Source organism: Salmo salar, chromosome 03 (assembly GCF_965601325.2).
Source record: "Salmo salar chromosome 03, fSalSal1, whole genome shotgun sequence".
Classification (NCBI taxonomy): Eukaryota; Metazoa; Chordata; class Actinopteri; order Salmoniformes; family Salmonidae; genus Salmo; species Salmo salar.
Genome location: NC_138293.1, coordinates 66709591 through 66734703, shown reverse-complemented (window position 1 = coordinate 66734703; position 25113 = coordinate 66709591). Strand labels below are relative to the sequence as shown.

The window sequence follows — 25113 nt, the reverse complement described above, 5'->3', positions numbered from 1 at the left end:
AAAAACAAATTCAAGCAAAGTAAAAGGTAGTTATACTCCAGTCTAGTAACGTTAGGTGGCGGTAATTCAACATTAATTGGTTGCCAACCGCCGTTAAACCTCATCGAATAAGATTTTGTGTCTTATCGTTTAAGTTGCATTAAGTAGCCTCCATACCCGTTGGTGGCGCTCTAGCTATCCTATTTGGTAAGTTTTTCAGTTTGTGTCGTTCGTGTATCTCTCCTTGTTCTCTGGCCGCTGCGAGCACAGACAGAATGCCGTCGATTGAATACGACGAGTGAGTTCTTCAATACAAATATGATGATTATCGTATATATCATGTGTTTGAATTCTCAAATACTGTGTGTTAATCCTTCTTTCTAGTTCCAAGCCCAGTTGGGCCGATCAGGTTGAAGAGGAGGGAGACGAAGGTAAGAAGCTGGCTAACATTAGCTTACTAGCATTGACATTAACTTGCTAGCTAAACCAGGCGATTTCCACGTGTATTTTTTCTTCGTTATAGTCGTTAGTTTCTCTGTCACACTTCGTAGTCAGTAAGACCATTTTTGTGATTTGTAAGGGAGAAGGCTAGTTGGCTAGCTGGTAAGTAACCTTGGTAGCTAACTAACGTTAGTCTGTCAGGAAAACAAAGTCTACTCGTCATGCTATAGTTTGCTTGCCTTAGTGGATTGTTAGCTGCCTATCACCAACTAACAGACGATATTATTGTTAACTATCAGGACCTCATTTGTGTGTTGTCATCCCCACCATCAGGTACCCTACCCCCTCCAAAAGAAACCGTCAAAGGAAATATCAAAACCATCACGGAATACAAGATCGATGAGGATGGAAAGAAGCTCAAGGTACTTTTTGTTTTAATGTTCATCCAAATATGAGAGTGGGTTTCTTGATTCCTTCCCACAAAGTCTACTGCCTCTGATGTCTGAATCAGATGTAACTAACCAAGAAATGAACATTTTGTCATTTATGTTATAGATTATTCGCACCTTCAAGATTGAGACTAGGAAGGCCTCCAAAGCTGTTGCCAGGAGAAAGGTCAGTGTTTTCTTTGGGAATTTAGCACAATCTTAACCTTTGTTGCACAACACCTCAGTATTGAGTTTGATAGGATTGTACATTAACCCTTTACACTCGTACCTGTATATGGATGGGAAATGGCGGATTTGGAGGCAGTGGCTGTATAATAACATAGTATGCACGACGTCAGAGCTCAGGGCCGTCTCCTCACAGCTTTGTATGGGTTTTGACTGACCGCTGTTCTGAACTTGAGCACTGCGTGTGACAAGAAGTTGCTGCCATCCATCCCGCTAATTGGGTAACTTTAGAATTGTTTTGTCTGAGTGAGGGAAATGCCGTAAATTACGAGGCTCTATGTGTTTTGTAAAAGCTGAGACATTACGGATTATAGTAAATCAAATGTATTTATATAGCCCTTCGTACATCAGCTGATATCTCAAAGTGCTGTACAGAAACCCAGCCTAAAACCCCAAACAGCAAGCAATGCATTTGAAAGAAACACGGTGGCTAGGAAAAACTCCCTAGAAAGGCCAAAAACCTAGGAAGAAACCTAGAGAGGAACCAGGCTATGAGGGGTGGCCAGTCCTCTTCTAGCTGGCACAATCTAGTAAATACCACGGATGTCATACAAGCAAGCCAAACACACGTTACTCCAAATGGGCACTTCACATTTCCATATCCTAAGACTCATGTAATATACACTGTCAACATCTATGATCACTATGCTTGATATACAGTTACAAGATGACATGGTGTTAAACCCCCCAATCTAATTTTATTTATACAACAGGTGTAGACCTTACAATGAAATGCTTATTTACAAGCCCTTAACCAACAATGCAGTTTTAAGAAAAAATAAGAAAAAAAGAAATATAACAAATAATTAAGGAGCAACAATAAAACAACAGTAGCGATGCTATATACAGGGGGTTCTGGTACAGAGTCAATGTACAGGGGCACCGGTTAGTCGAGGTAATATGTAGGTAGAGGTAAAGTGACTATGCATGGATAATAAACAGAGTAGCAGCAGTGTAAAAATGGGGGGTGGGGTAGGGATAATGCAAATAGTCCAGGTAGCCATTTGATTAACTGTTCAAGAGTCTTATGGCTTTGGGGGTAGAAGCTCTTAAGCATTTTTGATCTAGACTTGGCGCTCCGGTACCGCTTGCTGTGCGGTAGCAGAGAGAACAGTCTATGACTAGGGTGGCTGGAGTCTCTGACAATTTTTAGGGCCTTCCTCTGACACGTCCATAAAATTGCCAAGGACTCCAACCACCCATATCATAGACTGTCTAGGTCAAAAAGGCTTCTTAACAGCTTTACCTGAGTTTGTTTGTTGGGTATTGTGATGATTTGCCGCTGAATACGCATCTGAATGCACTCGTGACACAAATTACGATTGGCTTCTCTGAATTGCCTTGTGAAAGCCTAACATTAAGATCATATTTTATAATTTAGCTAGTCATGTTGGCAATAGAACAAGCTTTCAAATGATGCCCACCTGACCCAGATTGTGATTTATAATGGACTGTTTTTGTATTGCATAAACACCAACAGTAATTGGGTAAAGGCAGGGATGCAGGGTGGTGTTCCAAACAAAGTAACTACAAGTGTGCTTCCTCTAGTTCCTCAACGGCACAGCTAGGAGAGCTCAAAAAAGCACCTTATAGTTGAAGAATCTTCTTTGAGTCATAAAAGTGCATTAAAATTGCTTAGGAACTGTTCACACTTTGGAGAGGTGTGGCCACTTGAAAACACCAGTTAGACCTCACTTAAACCCTCAGCATTTTTTTGTTCTTTGTTGCACCTACCCCAAATTATCCACACACATTCTTTGTTACTGAATCTATCCAGAATATTTTCAGATTTCGTTATCAACAAATGCGTCAAAAAGAACAGTACATTTAAAATGCACATAAAATCAACAGTGTAATGTTTGGATTCAGTCGTGTGTCAGGTGAACATGTCATCGCCTTTAGTCTGATAACACTTTGGAGATTATGGGGAAATTATCTTTCAGTTGCTGCCATGGTCATGCATATCCTTATTCACATTTTAATTTAGCCCTATCCATATAGACCAATTCCCACGAGTGTAAGGGGTTAAAAAATTTAAGGTATTTTGATTTGACTTAACATTGCTTTTCTCTCCCCGCCAATCAGAACTGGAAGAAGTTTGGCAACTCAGAGTATGACCCACCAGGTCCCAATGTTGCTGATACCACAGTCAGTGATGATGTCTTTATGGTGTTCATCTCTAGCAAAGAGGTGAGGAGCCACTGAGAGAAGCTGATCTAGTATTGTTCTCTTTGAGCCATCAGAGATCTCCTCTTCAGTCGAAACAATCCACCAGTTCATTTGTTTTTATATGATGTAGTTATATGATCCTAGTTCATTGTCACCTTTTAGTTCTGGTATAAATCAGTGATGATATGTAATTACCTGAATCCTTCTCTCAGGACCTGAATGCCCAAGATGTGGAAGAGGACCCCATGAACAAGCTGAAGGGACAGAAGATAGTGTCCTGTCGAATCTGTAAAGGAGACCATTGGACCACCCGCTGCCCCTACAAGGACACTCTGGGCCCCATGCAGAAGGAGCTGGCCGAGCAGCTGGGCCTGTCCACTGGAGACCCGACGAAGACTGCAGGAGGTATTGTCATAATTGCCCATAGCTTAGAAGTCATATTGTGCTGTAAATGTACAGTCATGATTGTGGTTAATGATTTTGTTAAATTGACATCACTGATGTATATATGTTTTTAAACTTTGTTTCAGACGAGCCTGAGCCTGCCGCACCAGCTGCAGGGAGCAAAACAGGGAAGTATGTGCCCCCCAGCCTGAGGGACGGCAGCACACGTAGAGGAGAGTCCATGCAACCCAATCGCCGTGGTGCATGTACGTATGATTCAACTCTTCCACTCTGTTTTCTAGAACAAGGAGCATACTAGTCTATGAAGTCATCAGACCTTAACACCGTAGTCTCGTTTGAGAAGTGTCTGGACAACACTCATGGTCCTGCTTCAGCATGGAACAGTCCAATCAGAGTTTAAGCAGAGAGATTTAAAACATTTCTCCTCTTGATTTCATTTGGGGAATTCCAACAAAGCCAGGCATTTTGGTAAGATGCCTAAATGGCTGGGGGTGGGATAACACAAACCCAGAGCTAAACTGTGTCTATCCTTCCACAGCTGATGACAACGCCACCATCCGTGTGACCAACCTGTCTGAGGACACCCGTGAGACGGATCTGCAGGAGCTCTTCAGGCCATTCGGCTCAATTTCCAGGATCTACCTGGCCAAGGACAAAAACACAGGCCAATCCAAGGTGAGAGCAGCAGAAGTTCAAATGGTTACTAGTTTAGAAGTAGTGTATACATAACCATTAACTTGCTTGTGCAGGGTAAAAAATGAGTAATTAAATTGCTGGAGCATTTACAGGTCTTTCAGAAGTTCAACTGGTTGGTTTGGTTTATTCTGAAATTGTTTGTCTTCTAATGGCCTCTTTGGTTGTCCTTCAGGGCTTTGCCTTCATCAGTTTCCACCGCAGGGAGGATGCAGCCAGAGCCATCGCAGGAGTGTCAGGATTTGGATACGATCATCTTATCCTCAATGTGGAATGGGCCAAGTGAGTATTTGACTTGTGATGAGCGATTCATGTCAGATGGAGCACTCATCAGGAACTACACTGCTCAAAAAAATAAAGGGAACACTTAAACAACACATCCTAGATCTGAATGAAAGAAATAATCTTATTAACCTCTATGGGCTAGGTGGGACGCTAGCGTGCCACCCGTGGTGCACTCCATCAACAGCAGGTGCATTTCAAGAGCGGCAAATTTGAATCCAAATAAATGTCAAAATTCAAATTTTTCAAAAATACAACTATTTTACACCATTTGAAAGATAAACATCTCCTTAATCTAACCACGTTTTACGATTTCAAAAAGGTTTTACGGCGAAAGCATAAATTTAGAGTATGTTAGGACAGTACATTTACAAGAGTTGTGTGTAATGTTTTGTCAAGTCAAAGACAGGGTCACCAAAACCATAAAACCAGCTAAAATGATGCACTAACCTTTTACAATCTCCATCAGATGACACTCCTAGGACATTATGTTAGACAATGCATGCATTTTTAGTTCTATCAAGTTCATATTTATATCCAAAAACAGCGTTTTACTATGGCATTGATGTTGAGGAAATCGTTTCCCTCCAATAACCGGCAGTCAAGTCAGCGTCACAAATTAAATAATTAAAATTAGAAAACATTGGTAAAATATTATATTGTCATTTAAAGAATTATAGATTTACATCTCTTGAACGCAATCAACTTGCCAGATTTAAAAATAACCTTACTGGGAAATCACACTTTGCAATAATCTGAGCACTGCGCCCAGAAAAATACGCGTTGCGATACAGACTAGACGTCATGTTGGGGAGATCTAAAATCGAAAATACTATGTAAATAATCCATTACCTTTGATTCTCTTCATCAGATGTCACTTCCAGGTATCACAGGTCCATAACGAATGTAGTTTTGTTCAAAAAAGCTCATCATTTATGTCCAAAAATCTCCGTCTTGTTAGCACATGATCTAAGCCAGCCGGACTTCTCGTCATGAACGAGGGGGAAAAATATATTTACGTTCGTTCAAACATGTCAAACGTTGTATAGCATAAATCATTAGGGCCTTTTTTAACCAGAACATGAATAATATTCAAGGTGGACGAATGCATACTCTTTTATAACGTATTGGAACGAGGGTACCCAACATGAACTCGCGCGCCAGGTGTCTAATGGGACATCATCGTTCCATGGCTCTTGTTCGGTCAGATCTCCCTCCAGAAGACTCAAAACACTTTGTAAAGGCTGGTGACATCTAGTGGAAGCAATAGGAAGTGCCAAAATATTCCTCAGCCCCTGTGTTTTTCAATGGGATAGGTTTAAAGTCAATACAACACATCAGGTATCCACTTCCTGTCAGAAAATGTCTCAGGGTTTTGCCTGCCAAATGAGTTCTGTTATACTCACAGACACCATTCAAACAGTTTTAGAAACTTTAGAGTGTTTTCTATCCATATATAATAAGTATATGCATATTCTAGTTACTGGGTAGGATTAGTAACCAGATTAAATTGGGTACATTTTTTTATCCAGACGTGCAAATGCTGCCCCCTAGCCCTAACAGGTTAAATACTTTTTTCTTTACATAGTTGAATGTGCTGACAACAAAATCACACAAAAATAATCAATGGAAATCCAATTTATCAACCCATGGAGGTCTGGATTTGGAGTCACACTCAAAATTAAAGTGGAAAACCACACTACAGGCTGATCCAACTTTGATGTAATGTCCTTAAAACAAGTCAAAATGAGGCTCAGTAGTGTGTGTGTGGCCTCCACGTGCCTGTATGACCTCCCTACAACGCCTGGGCATGCTCCTGATGAGGTGGCGGATGGTCTCCTGAGGGATCTCCTCCCAGACCTGGACTAAAGCATCCGCCAACTCCTGGACAGTCTGTGGTGCAACGTGGCGTTGGTGGATGGAGCGAGACATGATGTCCCAGATGTGCTCAATTGGATTCAGGTCTGGGGAACAGGCAGGCCAGTCCATAGCATCAATGCCTTCCTCTTGCAGGAACTGCTGACACACTCCAGCCACATGAGGTCTAGCATTGTCTTGCATTGGGAGGAACCCAGGGCCAACCGCACCAGCATATGGTCTCACAAGGGGTCTGAGGATCTCATCTCGGTACCTAATGGCAGTCAGGCTACCTCTGGCGAGCACATGGAGGGCTGTGCGGCCCCCCCAAAGAAATGCCACCCCACACCATGACTGACCCACCGCCAAACCGGTCATGCTGGAGGATGTTGCAGGCAGCAGAACATTCTCCACCGCGTCTCCAGACTCTGTCACGTGCTCAGTGTGAACCTGCTTTCATCTGTGAAGAGCACAGGGCGCCAGTGGCGAATTTGCCAATCTTGGTGTTCTCTGGCAAATGCCAACCGTCCTGCACAGTGTTGGGCTGTAAGCACAACCCCCACCTGTGGACGTCAGGCCCTCATACCACCCTCATGGAGTCTGTTTCTGACCGTTTGAGCAGACACATGCACATTTGTGGCCTGCTGGAGGTCATTTTGCAGTGCTCCTCCAGCTCCTCCTTGCACAAAGGCGGAGGTAGCGGTCCTGCTGGCCTCCTCCACGTCTCCTGGTAGCGCCTCCATGCTCTGGACACTACGCTGACAGACACAGCAAACCTTCTTGCCACAGCTCGCATTGATGAGCTGCACTACCTGAGCCACTTGTGTGGGTTGTAGACTCTGTCTCATGCTACCACTAGAGTGAAAGCACCGCCAGCATTCAAAAGTGACCAAAACATCAGCCAGGAAGCGGTCTGTGGTCACCACCTGCAGAACCACTCCTTTATTGGGGGTGTCTTGCTATTTGCCTATAATTTCCGTGTTGCTTCCTAAGTGGACAGTTTGATTTAGAGTTACATTGTGTTTAAGTGTTCCCTTTAGTTTTTTTGAGCAGTGTATAATAGATTCCATATGCATTGAAAGCCTAATCAGTGGCTGTTTAGAATCTAGACCCTTCACTAAATTGCATCGGATTCATTTACTGATTTTATTCAACCATCTTTTCTCCCCTCCCAGACCATCAAACAACTGAGATGGCATCTCAGGAGGAATGCCAGATTTCATTGATGTAGTGAAATGTGGCTCTGAATAAAGACTTCATACCACTTGTTTGTAGGTGAATTACTCATGTCTTCAATTTGGGGGGTGGGAGCAGATCAGGCTAGAGGTAATTGCTGCCTTCATAACATTGTAAATATGAGCGTTGGGGGGGGAACCACTTCAATGCACCTCCCAATAATCTATCCCTGAGCTCATACTTCAAGGAAACTACCTAACAGCATTGGAACTCATGGTTTCTATTAGCGTTCAAGTTGTGAATGATACGTTTGGACTGGTGGTCAAATGTTATCCCATTGACTAGAATGTTAAATCTGATCGTAGGTCACTAGTTAATTGCTTGTGTTAGTTACTGATTTTTGCTGCCGTTTTAAAAATCAGACAAATTGATGTAAGGCCAAGAAGATTCCATTAAAATGTTACAAGAAGGAACTGCCATTCAATAAGAGCTTTATTTGAAATATTACAACATATAAAAACTACATACGAGTCACGTTCCAAGCAGATATTTGCAAATAGTTAAAATCACATTTAGAAAATCATAAACATGGAATGGTACTGCAGACTGGCCAGCTCATTTAAAAAATATGAGGATCTCCTGTGGCTTGGTGGGCTTCAGGATTTCGATGATTCTCAGTGGAAAGGGGGTTGGAATAGGGCCAGGCACTAGTCCGACACCATCTTCTCCTGCTTGAGGTTCTCTTCCTGCTTCCCGTTCTCTGAGGGAGGAAAATGACATTCATAATATGGATACTGACGACATGCTTCCCATCCACATTAAAACCACTATCAGTAATTTATCAAAATGCGCAAATGAGCAGCGGTAACTACTACAGGATGCACTTTGAGCAGGCCTTACCTTTCTCATTGTCTTTTGTATCGTCATTCTCCTTGATCCGCTCTAGGACACACTTCTTGATCTCTAGTCCAATGGCTCTGGAGAGTGGTGGAGGAACAGCATTGCCAACCTGAGGGGGGGGGGGGGTGGAAACAGTGTCACTCAAAGGCATTTTCTGGGAGGGGATTGAATTCCTGATGGAGAACAGAGACCAAGTCCAGTACCTGTCTGTGTTTGTCCAGAACATTTCCGAAGAAGCGGTAGGTATCAGGGAAGCCCTGAGAGCGCGCACACTCCCTCACACTGACCACTCGGTGCTGCTCTGGATGCAGGACACGACCCTGAAACATGACAGGACATTTAGTGCCCAAAGCATCTAACGTTACAGCTCTGCAGGAAAGGGACCCCAATACACTTCTGTAGACTAGTATTTACAACCACTGTACATGTTATTACATGGCTGTGTCCTGAGGTGAAATGGTCCTAGCCATTCATCAATTCCGCTAGAACTGGTACAGTATTAGATTTTACCTGCTTGCCCATGGGCTCAGGGTTGGTAACGGTGGTGCTGAAGAAGCCGTCCCACTCCAGCCTGCCGTAGAGGCCGGCCCAATGGTTGTGGCGGTTCCCCGTGTGGGGCAAACACCAGGGGATCAGTGTGTTGAACTGCCTGTCAGCAGGGTCACAGGGCACCCCTAGAGGACAGTATAGCAATCAGAACATGTCTACAGACAGCATTACAACAACCCCTTGGATTTGCTATCCAAATTACATTGACCTGAAAAAGTGCTATAAAAATGAACAGGTTAAAGACTATTTGTCATAGTCACGAAAACTCCAGGCACCCACTGTTATAGCCAAGAAGCTAAACTGATTAGGTTGCTAGGGTTTGAAGGTTGCTATTGTATTTAAAAAGAAATCCATTAAGCATTTCATAACATTTGTATGGCCTAAATATCCATAAAAGTGAGTACCTCCTGAACAAGTACAAACGCCCCTCAGTGCTCCAGAGCTGCTGCGGCCATTCTTCTTGTCTGGGTGGGTGTAGCGGAGCTTCTTGGATGAGGTCCCGTCTCTCAGCCGGACCTCGATGTTGGGCAGGTCCCTCCAGTCAGAGCCAGGCGCCAGGGGGATGTGCCTCATACGGGCCGCTACAAGGGCACTCAAGTCCTGAGAACCAAAGAGGGACTTAGTTTGTTTCAGGGAAAGCCATCATCCACCCATCCTTGACAGTTCTCATTGCATCTATGTGGCATTGCATAATTCCATTGAGAAGCAATGATTTTTACTCCCTAGTTCTACTTCAGAGATGATCCATTCCCGTTTTGATACACCAATGTACAATCGCCACAAACTTAACCAACGTCGCAAGCATTAGAGGTACGACAAATCTGCTCTCCAAGTGTGGTGCTCTCTGCTTCTGTAAAAACCAAAACAGTTTTTCACTAAGCTGCACTGAAGTCTAATAGCTGACTAAATTATCCAAGAGACTCCAAAGACCGAGCCACACCTTTGGCTGTTCTAACAAGTTACTGCTGAGCCACCAGGTGATTGCAGCTGTACCTTGCAGATGTGGTCTTTGAGGATGGGCTGGTACTGTGTGCCTCTGATCTGCCTCTGGAACCAGGACTGGGGCTCTCCGTTGTAGGAGATCTCCAGAGCAGACGCTCCGTTGCGGATCTCTGGCAGGTCAGACATGGTGTCCCTGACTGTGATGGTCCTGTACACACCGCCATTACCTCTGAAACCGGAAGGAACAATCAGAAACTAGACAACCCTCAGTCACATCACAAGCTATACAACCACACGCTTTTACATTGACTGGTGGCTGGTTACCGTGTGACGTTGCTGAAATATTTCTTGTCGTCCACCACCACGTTGAGAGAACATGCCCGGGGAGCGAACACATGCAGGGGCTCTGGGTAGCGAGGAAGCTTCTCCCCAGGCGCGGCCGCCAGGATGATGGCCCTACGCCGCGTCTGAGCCACGCCGTACTGCCCAGCCTGGGAAGAGTGGACAGCAGAGGTCAGGCTTAAGCATATCCCATGAATTACTTTCACAACATGTAGCACCATAACTAAAACTAACATTGCAGACTATTGGATTCGTCAATCAGAAAGAAACATACCAGCTTAAGTTAACTCACCTGAAGTACTCCGAATGTGCACTGATAGCCCATGCGGACAAGACAGCGCAGAGTCAGTTTCAGGACCATGGAGCTTTTGAAGGAGACAAAGTTCCTCACGTTCTCAAGCAGGAAGAACTTGGGTCTGTAGTAGTCGCAGTAACTATAAGAGAATACACGTTAGGGGAAAGTATATAACTACACAGCAACCACAGACCGGAGCTTCTGTACTTGCACAGAGCAATATATGGAAATGGGAAAATCTGTTTAACCCTACCTGAGATAAGACACCACCAGAGAGTTTTTGAATTTGGAGTAGGTTCTGGAGTTGAAGCGGTTCATGCCGCTGAAGCCTTGACAGGGAGGGCCTCCACACAGCATCTCCACGTCTCCCTTCTGGGGCAGCCGCTGGCCCAGGGAGTTCGTCTTCTCTCCAGACATCACCAGCTTTAGCAGCACATTGCAGTCCTCTGTAAACACTGTGGTGCCCGGGTTGTTCAGTCTGAAGGCCTGAGCTGCCGGGTCCCACATCTCGATGGCCCACAGAGTCTCAGCGATACCTGACAGGTAGGAGCAACAACAAATTGCAGTCACCATGTGGCCTGACAAACACAACTTTACTCTTGTAAGAAATTCTACCTGTATATTCAAAGAAGTTCCCTCGTGGTCACCCACAACTTAGACATTTTCCAAGCTATTGAAGTGAAGAAACTACTAACCAGCTTGGTGGAAGCCTTCAGAGAGCCCACCGCAGCCAGAGAACACGTCCAGGGTACGCAGCTTGGGCACCTTGGGGTCCTGAGGCTCCTGGTCTGGAGGCTCCTGAGCAGAAGACGACTTCCCTTTGCCTTTACCTGGAGGGCAGGTGGTTTGGAGCCACAGTTACAACAGTATTCAGAGAAGCCTCATGACAGGCCTAAACCTCAAATAGGAATGAGGACATTTCAAAAGGAGAGAACTATGTGACTGCCAATAAGTACCACAGAGGAGAGTAGTTACCTTTGCCCTTCCCTTTCCCCTTGCCCTTGTTCACAGCAGAGCGGGCATGGTTGGGTGGATCCTCAAAGCTCTTGGACTTGGCATTATAAGCCTTTGGGTTAGAAGGAGACCGTTATTACCATCTTGAGCAAACTTCCTCAAACAAGCATCTAAGCTACTTAGCATGCAAGATTAATATGGGAAATTAAAGTTGCTCAATTGCTTCTCATCTAGTCCAGCCTCACCTCAAGGAAGTAGAATCGGTCAGGTCCACCTGAGGAGAAGTCCTGAACGGTCTCATTCAGGTCCTCTCCATACTCCACACGACACCGGCCCAGCACCTCTGACATGTTGACTGTCACTTCCTCGTCACTCCAGTACAGCTGGTTTATGTCTTTGTGGTAACCTGCCTTCGCCCCCTTGTGAGTGTTCTCAGGCCTGACAGAGGGTGAACATTAAGAGTACAGACATGCACATATTGGCACCAGTTCACCTCCCTTACAGTGAAGAGATGCATTTTAGGCTGAAAATCTCATTGTACAAAAGTTACTAAATTTGGCATGGATCCAAGGGGTCCTTCTTTGCAGTTCTACCATGACATTTGACTTGAGTGCTCACCTGTAGAACTTGTACAAGCGCAGTTTGACTTCAGACACGTCAGCCTTCCCGTTGCTGCGTCTGTGGCAGAAGATCTCCTTGATGCGTCCCACTCTAAAGGGCTCAGGGGCATCCAGGTTGGAGCCCTTGATGTAGTCTGAATGCTTCCTGTAGTACTCTGGGTACAACTCCTCATCCACGTCCTCCTTCCTATGAGGACGCTTCACTGGACTGGCTGCCTTCACACTGAGCACACAAGAAAATAATGTTAATGTAAAGGGGAGATAAAATATTTTAAAAAGCTGATGTTGAATTTGCTAACACTAGGATTTGCCTAGTTGTCCCCAATGGAGACCATGCCTATGTAAGGCAGTGGTATTGAAACTGTCAGCAGGGACCCCATTTTTGCACCAGAATCTCTTGGGACCCACCCCTCCAAATCAATACAATTAGATTCACATCAAATGAGCTTCAATTCATTAGATTTATCCCTTAACAGATCTTTCCCAAAAATATTTGTCTACTGTCCCATACAATAACCTGTGCTCTTAATGTGTTGTCACGACCCCACCGCAATTACCCCACGACACCGACTTTGAATACCACTGATGCAAGAGAATCAACGAGGGGCTTTGCATCGTATGAAAATCATGAATGTGGAATGTGTTCCACGATGTGCTAGCGGAGCCAAACTAAAATGCCATGGAGTTGCATTATTTTCCAGAGAATGCACAGAGTCCAGAGTTGATCATGCCTTTTATACCAAGGCTATAATTGAACACATTTGCCACTAGAAATGTTTTCAACATCCATTGAAGTAGATAGCAAGTTTACGAGATCAAGGCAACTAATGTAGTGGTGACCAAAACAGACTTGCTAGTTTAGCAAACCAAACCTAGCTTACCAATCAGAAACAAGTATTCAACAATGCCATGTATAAGCATCAGTATTCCTGGATGTTCCACTCACCTGAAGTTGTATGCGTCGGGGGGCAGGTAGCAACTGTCTCCCACCCTGAACTGCTCTCCCTTCAGGCAGGCCAGAGCATATAAGGCCTTGGAGTCGTGGTCCTCGTCCTTTATGGGTTCAAACACCCGAGGAGTCTCCTGCTCTTCCCTCTCCTCAGCCCTACTACAGCTGGCACAGAAGCTGAAATACAGGGGACACGGTAACCCAAGACCAACTTATTAATCCTCCTATCAAAATGTCAAACACTTAAGGTTCATAGACATTGCCAAGTAAAATTCAATGACTTTCAAGCACTGAATTGTAATTTGAAGACCTCAATTTGCATTGAATTGCAGTATAGAAGAAAAACAGTATTACCACTTGACAAGCCTTTCCAAAGGCACTATGCATTGGAATTCAACATTTTGCCATTTGAGATGTAGGGTATTGTATCATGTTTCTCAAACAAAACAAAAAAAAACACCCAAAATGTCCCTTTGTGTGGCAAGCCAAGTTCAAGACAACATTTGACGTCATAATAACCGTACATGGTTTTACCGCAACACCAGTCAATTGAAACTGTAGGAAAGAAATGAAAGTCTACGTCACAAACTGATCAGAAATGAAATCATTGGAGCAGAAGAGATTAAAAAACCTTGGCTACAACAAATTTCAAGATGACTTCAAGAACCACACTGAGGAAATGTCAGCTTTTCAAGGTATTCCAGTACTAGATTTTCAGAGCTCCAAATGCAAGTACTTAAAGCAGTGATAGGGCTGTCAAATGTCAATTATGACTCACTTGTACTTGCAGTCCTCTTGGGGTGTGAAGGTGGGCGGGGTCTCAAAGCGGGCACAGTCTCCTTCATACCACAGCTGGTAGAAGAAATTCTTCCCATTGTCATCGTCAATCACCTTGATGTCCTCTACCATGCCACCCTGAAAACACAGTGGTACAAAATACATCAGTGATGAGGTGCATTGAGTAGTAGCTGTATAGACAATTAGCATGACAATGACTGTAGGAGTTGGAAAGACAGCGCGCACAGATCTGGGACCAGGCTAGCGACTCCGCTTAAAGAGCGATAAAGCCAATGAATTCTTACCTCCATGAACCAGTTGTCTGAAGGGGCCTTGTACATGACGTTGACCTTGCCCTCTACGTAGCTCAGCTGCATGTCTTCACAGTCCTCAACCAGGAACAGCTCGAGAGGGTCAGAGGACTCCCCCAGCACAGTATCTGTACCGCGGCAGAACCAGTGGGCATGGAACCACTTCCCATTGTTATCCTCCCACAGGGATGTGATCCTGGAGACCCAAGACAAGACGGTCAACCCCTGACCCAGACAGAAACCAATAGAAAAAGCTAAGTCAAGATTCTTAAACTGTTATAGGACCTACCTGGCCAGGTAGAGCAGGATTGATGGGTCATCAGAGCTGACAGAAACACAGTCTCCCACCTCCAGCACCTCATTGTCCATACACACCTTCATGTAGTACTGCTTCTTCCCCTCAGTCTGAACACAGGAGGGAGAGGAGAGAACCATTATCCCAAGAGCTGTTTGCATTGCAGCAAGTCAGTGAAATTACATACATTTTTGATATTACAAGTCTGGTGTACTAAGGGCTATTTTAATCAGTTTGAGGTTAAGAACTTCCTACAACACTAAGGAGTACATACTTTGATAGAGTCTCCAACCCAGGTCAGCTTGCCATTGCTCTGCTTCTTAGTCTTGGCCTTGGACACCTTCTTTGAAGGGGCCTTTACAGGCAACAACTCTTCCTCCTCTATGTTCTCATCATCCTCAGCCTCCTTTACTGCCAGGTTGGGGCATCTGGTGGGGAAATTACATTGTTAAGGGAGCAGATCACATTAGCCAATGAGTTCAAGCCACCATACCTACAACATAAGCTCCCAATTTGAAATAAAGGGCTCTGAAGATGTTAATCAGCTGGCTAGCATAGCCCCATCCCCAGTTCCACCCCATGGCCCAGTTCACACTTAGTGGCAGTTTTTTTTATTTAAGAGAGTCTGGAGTTAATTTTAACAGAGTCTCAGAACTGTTTAGCGTTTTTCCAGAATGAGCTCATGGGAAGGAAGTGTTCTGGAACAAAATGGTATGAGTGTTCAGTTACAGCCATGGCAGGAACCATTTATCTAGGCAGCTAAGGGGGAGAGAGGCACTAAAGATCAGCTAACTTACCTCCTCTTCTGGCAAGCCTGCTTGCTGCGACCACTACCCCCGAACTTGATCATGTCCTTGCAGGCTGAACATTTGCCACAGTCTGGAACTAGGCAAACCTGGAGACAGAAGAATTAGAACATGAGTGTTTTAAACTAGGGCATTTCATACTAAAGCTGCAGCCTAAAGTTACATCTAGACTTTGTTTCTTCTATCATAGTCGCCACCTCTTTCACCCCAGCTGCCAAACTAACCCAGACGACCATCTTACCCATGCTAGAATACGGAGATGTAATTTATAGAGCGGCAGGTAAAGGTGCTTTTGAGCAGCTAGATGTTCTTTACCATTCTACCATCAGATTTGCCACCAATGCTCCTTATAGGACACATCACTGCACTCTATACTGGTCCATCTCTGTATACCAGTCATAATGCTTATTTATAAAACCTTATGCCTCACTCCCCCCTATCTGAGATATCTACTGCAGCCCTCGTCCTCAACATACAACACCCGTTCCCAATAATGTTTGTACCATGTGTTGCTGCGTTGTCTTAAGTCTCTTTATGTAGTGTTGTCTCTTGTCGTGATGTGTGTGTGTGTGTCCTATATTTTTTATCCCAGGCCCCGTCTCCGCAGGAGGTCTTTTGGTAGGCCGTCATTGTAAGTAAGAATGTTGTTCTTAATTGACTTGCCTAGTTAACTTCTTTGGGCTCAAATCACATTAACAGGATAGATTTGACAGCATCCTGTGAAATAGCAGAGCGCCAAATTCTTATTTTTCTTATATTTAACTTTCATACATTCACAAGTGCAACACACCAAATTAAACTTGAACTTCTCGTTAATCTAGCCACCGTGTCAGATTTCAAAAAGGCTTTACGGCAAAAGCCAACCACGCGATTATCTTAGGACACCGCCCAGCATTCCAACACATGAAAATCAGATTTCAACCCGCCAGGCGCAACACAAAAGTCAGAAATAACGATTTAATTCATGCCTTACCTTTGAAGAACTTCTGTTGGCACTCCAATATGTCCCATAAACATCACAAATGGTCCTTTTGTTCGATTAATTCCGTCGTTAGGTCTCCAAAACGTCCATTTATTTGGCATGTTTGATTCAGAAAAAAACTGGTTCCAAATCACCCAGCATGACTATAAAATATCTCATAAGTTACCTGTAAACTCTGTCCAAACATTTGAAACAACTTTCCTAATACAACTTTAGGTATTTAACGTAAATAATTGATAAAAATTTAAGACGGGATAAACGGTGTTCAATACCGGATAAAAACAACGTGAAGCGCGTGACCTGAAGCGCGTGACCTGGAGCGCACATCAAAACATTAGAGCACCCGGCTGGACCCTCGTTCTGAACTGCCGTACTTCTTCATTTCTCTAAAGAAAAACAAACCAATTTCTAAAGACTGGTGACATCCAGTGGAAGCGATAGGAACTGCAAGCAAGTGCCTTATCCTGTTGAGGGTAGGATAAAAAAACGTACCCGATTTAATCTGGTTATTACTACTGCCCAGAAACTAGAATATGCATATAATTATTGGCTTTGGATAGAAAACACCCTAAAGTTTCTAAAACTGTTTGAATGGTGTCTGTGAGTATAACAGAACTCATATGGCATGCAAAAACCTGAGAAGATTCTGTACAGGAAGTGCCCTCTGACCATTCCTTGGGCTTCTTGACTCTTTTTATTGAAAATTTAGGATCTTTGCTGTAACGTGACACTTCCTACGGCTCCCATAGGCTCTCAGAACCCGGGAAAAAGCTGAATGACGTCTTTGCAGCCCCTGGCTGAAAAACATTAGCGCCTTTGGTAAGTGGTCTATCAGAGGACAATGAGACTGAGGCGCGTGCACGAGGCGACCCCATGTTTTTATTTTCTCTCTCTTTGTACTAAAACACAGTTTCCCAGTCGGAATATTATCGCTTTTTTTAACGAGAAAAATTGCATAAAAATGTATTTTAAACAGCGGTTGACATGCTTCGAAGTACGGTAATGGAATATTTAGAATTTTTTTGTCACGAAACGCGTCGGGCGCGTAACCCTTCTTTACCCTTTCGGATAGTGTCTTGAACGCACGAACAAAACGCCGCTATTTGGATATAACTATGGATTATTTTGAACCAAACCAACATTTGTTATTGAAGTAGAAGTCCTGGGAGTGCATTCTGACGAAGAACAGCAAAGGTAATAACATTTTTCTTATAGTAAATCTGACTTTGGTGAGGGCTAAACTTGGTGGGTGTCAAAATAGCTAGCCCTGTGATGCCGGGCTATCTACTCAGAATATTGCAAAATGTGCTCGCCGAAAAGCTATTTTAAAATCGGACATAGCGAGTGCATAAAGGAGTTATGTATCTATAATTCTTAAAATAATTATGTTTTTTGTGAACGTTTATCGTGAGTAATTTAGTAAATTCACTGGAAGTTTGCAGGGGGTATGCTAGTTCTGCACATGCTAATGTAAAAATCTGGTTTTTGATATAAATATGAACTTGATTGAACAAAACATGCATGTATTGTATAACATAATGTCCTAGGATTGTCATCTGATGAAGATCAAAGGTTAGTGCTGCATTTAGCTGTGGTTTGGGTTTATGTGACATTATATGCTAGCTTGAAAAATGGGTGTCTGATTATTTCTGGCTGGGTACTCTGCTGACAATCTAAAGTTTTGCTTTCGTTGTAAAGCCTTTTTGAAATCGTACAGTGTGGTTAGATTAACGAGAGTCTTGTCTTTAAAATGGTGTAAAATAGTCATATGTTTGAGAAATTGAAGTAATAGCATTTCTAAGGTATTTGAATATCGCGCCACGGGATTACACTGGCTGTTGCGTAGCCCAGAGAGGTTAAATCTAGATACACATAGAAAACCCATTGAAAACACTGTCACCTCAACAACAAAAAAATTCTGGATGGTTTGTCCTCTGTGTTTCACCTGCCAAATAAGTTCTGTTATACACAGACAATTTTAACAGTTTAAGAAACTTTAGTGTTTTCTATCAAAATCTACCAATTATATGCATATCCTAGCTTCTGGGCCTGAGTAGCAGGCAGTTTACTTTAGGCACGTTTTTCATCCGGACGTCAAAATACTGCCCCCTAGCCCAAAGAAGTTAAATAAAAAATGTATTCTCGAGTGCTACATGCTTCAATTATGAACAGAAGACTGTTCCAATTAGTTGCATAAGGGTTTAGCTAGTTCGCTTGGCAGAAGGTTTGCACTTATTCAAAGTGCAATTAAATAAGGCTCCTCCAAGCCTTGGCTCAACCTCATTCAGATTGGCACTTAGTAAGTTACCTCACAGACACCACAGCGCTGGCGTTTGATTCCGCCATCCTTCTCATTCTGATCAATCTGGTCAGAGAAGAAAGTATCAAAGATCTTGTAGACCAGCTTGGTGGTAGTCGCTCTAGTGGGCCCTCCTTTGCTGTCCTTCTCAATCTTGGTGGGATGGCGGATGGCCTGTCTTCTAGCAGCTCTCCTATGAAGAGAAAGAAGCAGGTGGTTGGGTGTTGTGCCAATGCAATCAATTATTATAATAAATATTAGTACAAATGTAGTAATGCTGTGTTCAAGCTCGACAGCCAAAGCAGCCATGCTTTTAGTACGCATGCAGCAGATTTTTCTATTGACAAACAGCACAAATTGGGATGAGCTATACAGTTCACCAAATTGCTCTATGACAACATGTTGCAATGCACACCAAACAAGCCAAGGATATATTCAGACCGAAGGGCTGTAGAATACCTACCAGTACAACAGCATGCTGCATTAGGGAATGTCAAGAGGAGTGTTAAACACCAGGGATCAGAGGGAACAGACAGCAGGGAGACAAACATGACCCCCTTATTGTCCCACAACACAAATTAGCATGTGACCATACACAGCTCTGGTGGCTGGACCTTTAGCTTTACGGTTTCAACATAAAATGAACCACAGCCAAATTAGACTGAATTGCATCTTCAATCCAGCTACTGACCGACAAGTCCGCCATTTTAACTTCATACTAAGAGTTAGGATTCTCTTCCAGCCACAGCCTAGTGAAAAGCAGACAGCACTACAGGGGAAGGGGGGGGGGGGGGGGGGGGGTGTGGTGGTGTGTGTGCTTATAATGGCAAGTCTGTTGCAACATCAGACAATACCAGGTCCTATCATTACCTCTTTCCCAGGGTGACCCCAGCCAGCTTGATCAGGTCCCTCATGCAGGGGGTGACGATGATGGGCTGCTCGTCAGAGTCCCCGGCCTCGTCGTAGCTCTCCACCTGCTCCACCACGAACTGGGCGTGGCGCAGCAGCGTGTCCTCTGTGAAGCGGTTGAAGTTCAGCCCAGCAGGAGGCACTGTGGTCTTAGGGGCAAAGAGGAGAGCTGGCAAGTCAAGTCAGTGCTAAAGCTGATGTTGCCATGTGTGAAGATTTGGGCCATGTTCATTAGACAACACAAAAAACTACCTGCATTTATCCAATAAACTTGAGTTGCATAATTGAAACATTTTGCACTAATGAACACGACCCTGGTCAGTGTCTACAACAAACATTATTAGTATTTCACCTCGATCTTGTTGAGGAGGTCCTCATAGCTGACGTCAGGGTTCTTCTGCAGGAACTCCACCACCATCTTGCTCATGTAGATCTTCTCCTGCATCACGGCGAAGATGGAGGCGTACTCCTCCCTGGGATCCATCAGGATGTAGTCAGCAAAGGCTGGAGATAGAGAAGACGTCATGGGTTAGAGGTCAGAGTCACTACACACACACACACACACACACACACACACACACACACACACACACGAATATAGGCATTAGGCTAATGTTTTAACATTCAATCCACTTAAACCTAAAGGAAGCTCTTGGTGAGATTACCTGTAGTGAATCCAATTAAGGCCTTCTCTCCTCCGTCAAAACCAGTGATCCACCAGGCATTGATAGGACCAAGCTTTTTGGCAGGAACCCCACCTAAAAGAATAGCAGTACAGTAGTTAGCCAGAGGTACTCCACTCAAGTATACCTCACATAAAATGGCTTAGTAAAGATAGTTCATTTAGAATGGTTGGAGGAAAACAAGTATATAAACAGTTAGTGTGAAAAAGGTCAGGGCCATACCATCCATGCAGGGGTTGTCATCATAGATGGGCTTGACGGCACAGCTGAAGTACAACTCAACGTTCTTCTCAATGAGCCCAGAGTCAAATGGACACAGGTGGCCACGCTTGTCATAAACACTGCAACAAAGAACAGTTCACTTTTACCAAGGTGACAGCAAAAAAAACATGCACTAAAAGGCTGTATACTGTATACAATTCCGAAGGGACAGCATGAAGGGACCACTCACCAGAAGTTGGTAATCTTGTGCTGGGGTAGTTCTTCGTAGTTCTCAAAGCCATCTTCGTTTGAGTCAAACAGAGAGAGGCGCTCGTCTGTTAACATTTCTGGCTCATCCAGCTTTAAGTATACAAACATAAGCAAGAAAAGTCACATCGTTTCATTGATTGTTCTACCAGAATGACAACTAGAATAGATCCACATTGTTTTACTCTATAAAATCCTATTTAGTGCAAGTCATCATTCAACATATATCCAGTTGGCCCCAATGACATGTTAAAATGGTACCTTATCACATTTTCTGTAGTATTACACTCTTGAGTTTCTCACCGCATTATCAGGATCTCCCTGAAATAACTTGAGGTCCGAGTCATCCAGATACTGCCTGCAGTCTGGACATTTAGGGGGTGGAGTCTGAAACCAGAGATGAGCATCAGTGACACTGACATGGCAACTCTGCACCAAAATTATAACAGCTTGAGTGCAGGAATGGGCCTCACCTTAGCTGCAGCCACTGGCTTCATTTTCTCACTAGTGGCGTCCTCTGCAACTGGCCTGAGAAGAGAGGATGGAGAAAGTCAATGCAAATTGGAGGAAGGGTGTGGCCAATTGAAGGAAGGGGCTTAAAAGGTGGAAGGTCTTACTTATTGTCTGGCTCCACTTTAAAACGCTTCTCTTCCTGTGTCTACAACAGAAAGAACTGATTAGGAGGTGCATTGATTAATAAGAGTAAATCACATGGTCTGAGTGACAGGTGCCAAACAATAAGATCACCTCACCTCTTCCTTCGTGTCCCGCTCTACTTCCCCCTTCTCTTCCACTTTTCCATTTGTAACCTCTCCATTCACCTCATCAGACTTGCGCTTCTGACTGCAAGGGAGCAAGAGGAACGTTTACTCATGAGCAGAATGCATAAGACCTTGAAAGGTTAAGGGAAACAGATGAGTTCCTACTCACACTTTGGAGAACATTGATAAGATGGTCGGTTGTTTCCCGGAGACAGAGTTTCTTGTGACCCTGGAACCAGGAGATTCTGGACAAAAGTAAAGAAACATTGTTTAATTATTTAAGGATTTGGAATCAATTGCACATGCATCCATGTGCCTCAACACTTGGTCATTTCCTAAAATATACAGTTCTCTAAAATGTGTTCGGTGTTTTACAAGTTGCTTGGTCAAACAATTAGATGGACATCAGAACCAATCTTTCAGAGCATGAGACGTCACAGAAAAGTAAGGGATACTGTATAGATTAGAAATTGATGTTCCCAGCCACTCCTACTCACTCTTGGGCTCAAAGTCTGACTTGCTCTTCCGTCCTCCCTTGCCTTTGGGGGCAGAAGGAGACTTCATGGCATCAGCCTCTTTGGTGTCCATGATTCCATCTTCATCCTCTTCCTTGTGAGAGTCACCATTTGCTGCAGAGCCATTTGTTTTGCCATTCTTGCAGTTCTGCTCCACAACATCCCCGTGTGAGCCATTCTCCACACACAGCTCACGTCCCAATAGGGACTTCACCTTAGAGAGGTAGCCATCCTGAGGGGAACATGCAGGCCCTGGTCAAAAGCACTGCACTATATAGGAAATAAGGTGCTTTTTTGGACAAACCCAAAGATACTATTTCTTTGGAGTGAGTGGATTCCTTAGATTGACAGGATGCAGCCACAACTCACCATTGAGATCTCTGAACTCTTCATCTTGGCTTTCAGGCTGCTGAGCTGGTCCTGGGCATCCGCATGCAGGAAGTCCTGCACCAACTTCACCTTTTCTTTGACAAGGTCCTATGAGTTAAATAAACTGGTGTAAGACCTGCTTTGGAAGGTGCTACCCATCTAAGTTATTTGAAGTGCTTAGCCACAAGCGGTTCACTCGCTTACTGTGAGGAAGACTATTGGAGTATGAGGTCTGATACCAACAGGCTCAGAGATGGCTACAAGCCATCAGAATGTTGAACACTATGTAGCTCTCAAATATATGCACTCATATTTATCTTGCTCCTTTGCACCCCAGTATCTCTACTTGCACAGTTGTGTGTGTGTGTATATATATATAACACATTCCAGTGTTTTATTGTAATTACTTCGCCACCATGGCCTATTTATTGCCTTACCTCCCTTATCCTACCTCATTTCCACATACTGTATATATACTTTTTCTACTGCATTATTGACTGTTTGTTTATTCCATGTGTAACTCTGTTGTTGTATGTGTCGAACTGCTTTGCTTTATCTTGGCCAGGTCGTAGTTGCAAATGAGAACTTGTTCTCAACTAGCCTACCTGGTTAAATAAAGGTGAAATAAGAAGATCCACACGATTCCATGCCACACACACAAAATAATGCAATGTAAACACTTGCCCTGCAATCCCCAAAACAGGTGTAAATATAAGACTACAGATTGTGCATTCTTGTATTATACTTATGCTAAAATGTTTATTCTAGTCTGAGCCATTTACTTTCTCTTGTATTATTTCTTATTGCCAAGTGACCTGCAAGTAAGCATTTCGTTGGACGATGTCTACCATGTGTATCTTGTACATACGACTAATACAACCTCACAAAGGGATAGTCATTATCGGCTTTCTGGACATTAGTCAACGATGAAATAACATAGAAATCGTAAATAAGTCTTTAGCAACCGAAACCAAATGTCCAACTTGGTAGTTCAGGTCACTCACCTCATCTGAGATCCCATCTTCATCTTTTTCCAACACCGCCAGTCTGTAAACAAAAAACAAAGTGTTACCCACTTGCTACCATGACCGAAACATGAACATAGTAAAAACCAATATGGCACGATTCCTATCCTAGTTACTGTACCAAGCATCGAATAAAATAAGCCAGCTAGAGTAATGTTATCATGCTGTAAACAGACAATGTAGATAGTTAGCCGTTTTGAGTTGTTAACATTTCACAAATAGTCGATGATAGCTAGCAAGCTAACAATTAGAGCGATAACGCGAACGTTAACATTAGTTAGCCAACTAGGAAATAAAAACATGCATGTATCCAATATTGAAGTGAGAGGCAACAGCTGACATGAGCCAAAATGTATTATTTGGCGCCAAATCTATTCCAAATCACAACGCATCTTTGGTACAGTTAAATAGTTAGACATAGCATAGGTAAACTGTGTTGAAGATGCTAGCTAGCTATCCAGTTAGCTGAGCAGTTTCAGCGTGGCAAAATTAATTCGCAGTATTGTGCATGGAATGGTGGATCGTATGATGCGGTGAGAATAAGAATACCCCATGCAACGCGTGTGCTTATTTGACAGGACAAAGGGTGAACTGAATGCAGTGTGCTGCAAGCTAGCTAGCCGAACATGACAGCACTGCAACATTACATTTGCGCTAGCTAGCTTGTAACGTTACCTTTTCCTGACATCCACCGGCAGAGACAAGGAGGTATTGGCTGGCATTTCAAGTGTGAGCGTGATAGACTAAAATATAAAATTCGATAAGATCAACAACAACAAAAAAGACAACAAAGAATCGTTAAAACGATGTGATAAAAACCAGAGCTCTCTGAACAACAACGAGTGTAGCATCTGTTGTAGGCTAGCTATATGCAGTTCAGGCGCGCGGGCCGTCTTTTCGCGCGGAAACCCGGGCATTTTGGGCTTTACCATTACGTTGATGTATAGGTAAAATTCATGGAGAATATGGGATCACATTTCATTAATAAATGTATCGATTCAGGTTTTGAATAACTTTTACATTGATAGTTACATTAAATGATACATCCATAGCATTGGCTGTTTGTTTCATAGTATGTTTTCACCTCTCTATGGAATATTGTAAATTGTTGACACCCCCATTGATTTGCCTACTACGAAACTACGTTCACCACAATGTACATGATTTTTAGAGGGAATTCAAGGAACTATACAAATGCAATCGGATTGCTAGTGATAATGGTAGATTTTTATTTTTTTTTACTTATCAGAGATATACATAGCTGGCTTTATAAATGTATTTGTTATGGTGACCTGCTGTACAACTAACGCTTCATGTCCACGAGATGCCGCAAACTCTTTGCGTTCCGTCGGTTGTCATTCAATGTCAAAGGAGCAGTACGAACGCTACGTTAGGGATGCCGCACTAGGTGGTGGTGCGTTCTGTGTACCATGCGTTCAATATTTTCAAAACGCATATGCATCTGGTGGACATGGGGCAACTTGGCATACGCACACGTGGGGTTGGCGGGGGTGTGGTTTATTTATGGGTCATTTCCGTGGCAACAGAAATTGTATTTCAATCCCATTATTTTTTATTTTGAAATTGAATTTAAAAAATAATTTGTAACGCACAAATTTAATTCAGAAATTGAACTTGTATTTAATGATTTGAAACTGAATTGAATGCATATTGCATTCAGTTTTA

At 43.4% G+C, this 25113-nt stretch overlaps 2 protein-coding genes across 6 annotated transcripts; one reads left to right on the top strand and one right to left on the bottom strand.

Moving 5' to 3' along the window:
- Nucleotides 1-221: 221 nt before the first annotated feature.
- LOC100195915 (eukaryotic translation initiation factor 3, subunit G) lies at nt 222-7764 on the top strand. The gene is given in 10 exon segments (NM_001140944.1): nt 222-277; nt 364-410; nt 754-842; nt 976-1035; nt 3180-3284; nt 3476-3668; nt 3794-3913; nt 4207-4343; nt 4537-4643; nt 7676-7764. Coding segments are annotated over 10 exon segments (897 nt in total). The 5' UTR covers nt 222-254; the 3' UTR covers nt 7692-7764.
- A 386-nt stretch (nt 7765-8150) lies between these two features.
- On the bottom strand, nt 8151-24359 carry LOC100380772 (DNA (cytosine-5)-methyltransferase 1.S). Of its 5 annotated transcripts, none has more exons than XM_014193378.2 (35): nt 24103-24359; nt 23407-23449; nt 22403-22510; nt 22016-22265; nt 21688-21763; nt 21510-21600; nt 21375-21415; nt 21231-21285; nt 21061-21144; nt 20741-20850; nt 20512-20630; nt 20272-20364; nt 19959-20110; nt 19568-19755; nt 19161-19175; nt 18707-18890; nt 15408-15505; nt 14885-15038; nt 14605-14720; nt 14310-14511; nt 14006-14142; nt 13225-13404; nt 12277-12501; nt 11904-12096; nt 11680-11770; nt 11400-11534; nt 10958-11240; nt 10702-10843; nt 10392-10558; nt 10119-10296; nt 9530-9725; nt 9087-9250; nt 8780-8896; nt 8577-8685; nt 8151-8436 (listed from the first exon to the last, which is right to left on the bottom strand). In XM_014193378.2, exons 1-35 carry the CDS (start codon nt 24147-24149, stop codon nt 8384-8386), a joined length of 4596 nt encoding a protein of 1531 aa, XP_014048853.2. In that variant the 5' UTR covers nt 24150-24359; the 3' UTR covers nt 8151-8383. The 5 variants fall into 5 exon arrangements, with proteins under 5 accessions (XP_014048853.2, XP_045571075.1, XP_014048851.2 ...); XM_045715119.2 differs by lacking the exon at nt 24103-24359 and adding an exon at nt 23977-24004 and having other exon boundaries at nt 8151-8418; XM_014193376.3 differs by lacking the exon at nt 24103-24359 and adding an exon at nt 23977-24003.
- Between the last annotated feature and the right edge of the window lie 754 nt (nt 24360-25113).